The 1,699-nt window shown below is 44.0% G+C and overlaps 1 protein-coding gene across 1 annotated transcript in view; it reads left to right on the top strand.

The window, feature by feature from the left end:
- NVL (nuclear VCP-like) overlaps positions 1-885 on the top strand; it is a 128,520-nt gene extending 127,635 nt beyond the window's left edge. Inside the window, exon 26 of the mRNA XM_011929511.1 lies at positions 571-885. Within this exon, the coding sequence (XP_011784901.1) occupies positions 571-615 (45 nt within the window). The 3' untranslated portion in view covers positions 616-885. The remainder of the gene's footprint in view (positions 1-570) is intronic.
- Positions 886-1,699: the final 814 nt, after the last annotated feature.

Genomic DNA, 1,699 nt, shown 5'->3' with positions numbered 1-1,699 from the left:
AAAAAAAAAAAAGAATCTTTTGACCTGATATTTTAGGAAAACTTCGGTCAACAATTGTGAGAGTCATGGGAGTCCCCTATGGAAAGCAGCATGTATAGGACTTAGATTAGGATTTAGATGCAGGAAAGTAAAATGTCACCTCTCTTTAATAATAAATTAGTCACCAAGAGCTACTATGACAAAGTACCACAGACTGGGTGGCTTAAAAAATGGAAAATTTATTTTCTCACAGTTCTGGAGAGTATTGGGCAGGGTTGGTTCTTCCGAAGCCTTTGTCCTCACTGACTGCTGTCTTCTCCCAGCGTGTGCACGTGCTCTTCCCTCTGTGCACATGCTCTTCCCTCCTGTGCCCTAATCCCCTCTTTTTGTAAGGACACCAGTCATATTGGGTAAGAGTCCACCTGTATGAGCTCATGTTAATCCAGTCTCCTTTACAAAGACCCTCTCTCCAGTTAGAATCACATTCTGAGGTCCTGCGATGAGGACTGCAGCATGTGAATTCTGGGGGGCACCATTCAGCCCATAGCAAGCAGTGATGGACTCTATATTCTGTGTTCTCCCTCCTTACAGGATCAAATCATGTATAAACAGTTTCAGGACTCCCTCAGCTGGTGACATCTCCAGCAGCTGGGTTAGAGGAGCCCATCAAGCTGACAGAGAATCCCCTACATGCTCTGAAGGACCTGCTTTCAGCTAGACACAGGTGCGGCCTCATGTAAATATTTTATTTTCAAGTGAATGAGGCCAAGCTGAAGCTGAAGATTCTTCCCATCTGGCCAGCCTTGTGTGAAAATGCCTTCTTCCTCTTGAAGAAAAAGGAAAATTTTTAAACTGCTGAAATAAAATGACTGTTACATTTTTCAAATAAAACTTTTATTTGAGCTATTTTGACTATACAGAAAAGTTACACAGAACTCCTTCCCCGCCTTCCGCAACCATCTCCTACATAACCCTTCATCAAAGTCAGGAAATTAATACATAGAAACATCGCTGCCATCTCCATTCAGTCCTCCTCCATTCAAGTTTCTCTAGTTGTCCTGATAATGTCCTTTAAAACAGGTCCCTATCCCCAGGTTGGAGACCGGTACCTATCTGTCTCCTGTTAGGAACCAGGACGTATAGTGGGAGGTTAGTGGTGGGCGAGCGAGCATTACTGCCTTAGCTCCACCTCCTGGTAGATCAGCGGCAGCATTAGACTTTCATAGAATCGTGAACCCTATTGTGAACTGTGCGCTTGAGGGACCTAGGCTGTACGCTCCTTATGAGAATCTTATGCCTGATGATCTGAGGTGGAACAGTTTCTTTCTGAAACCACCTCCCCCAGCCCCATCTGAGGGAAAATTATCTTCCATGAAACCAGTGCCTGGTGCCAAAAAGGTTGGGGACCACTGCTTTAAAAGGAGGCCACTGCAGTTAGTTGCTATGTTCTTTAATCTCTTTTAAGTGTGGAACAGTTCTTCAGGTTTGACTTTTGACACTTGTGAAGGTTTCAGGCCAGTTACTTTGTCAAATGCCTTCAGTGAGGATGCGTCTGACGTTTTCCTTGTGATTACACTCAAGTTAGGCATCTTTGGCAGATTACAAAGTGACACTGTGCACTCGTCATGTGGCATGCAATTTCAGTTTGTCCTGTTACTCATGATGTTCACTGTGATCACTTAAGGTAGTTCTACCAGGCTTCTCACACTATAAAGTTACT

Source organism: Colobus angolensis, unplaced genomic scaffold (genome assembly GCF_000951035.1).
Source record: "Colobus angolensis palliatus isolate OR3802 unplaced genomic scaffold, Cang.pa_1.0 Scaffold81, whole genome shotgun sequence".
NCBI lineage: Eukaryota > Metazoa > Chordata > Mammalia > Primates > Cercopithecidae > Colobus > Colobus angolensis.
This window is presented reverse-complemented; position numbering and strand designations above follow the sequence as displayed.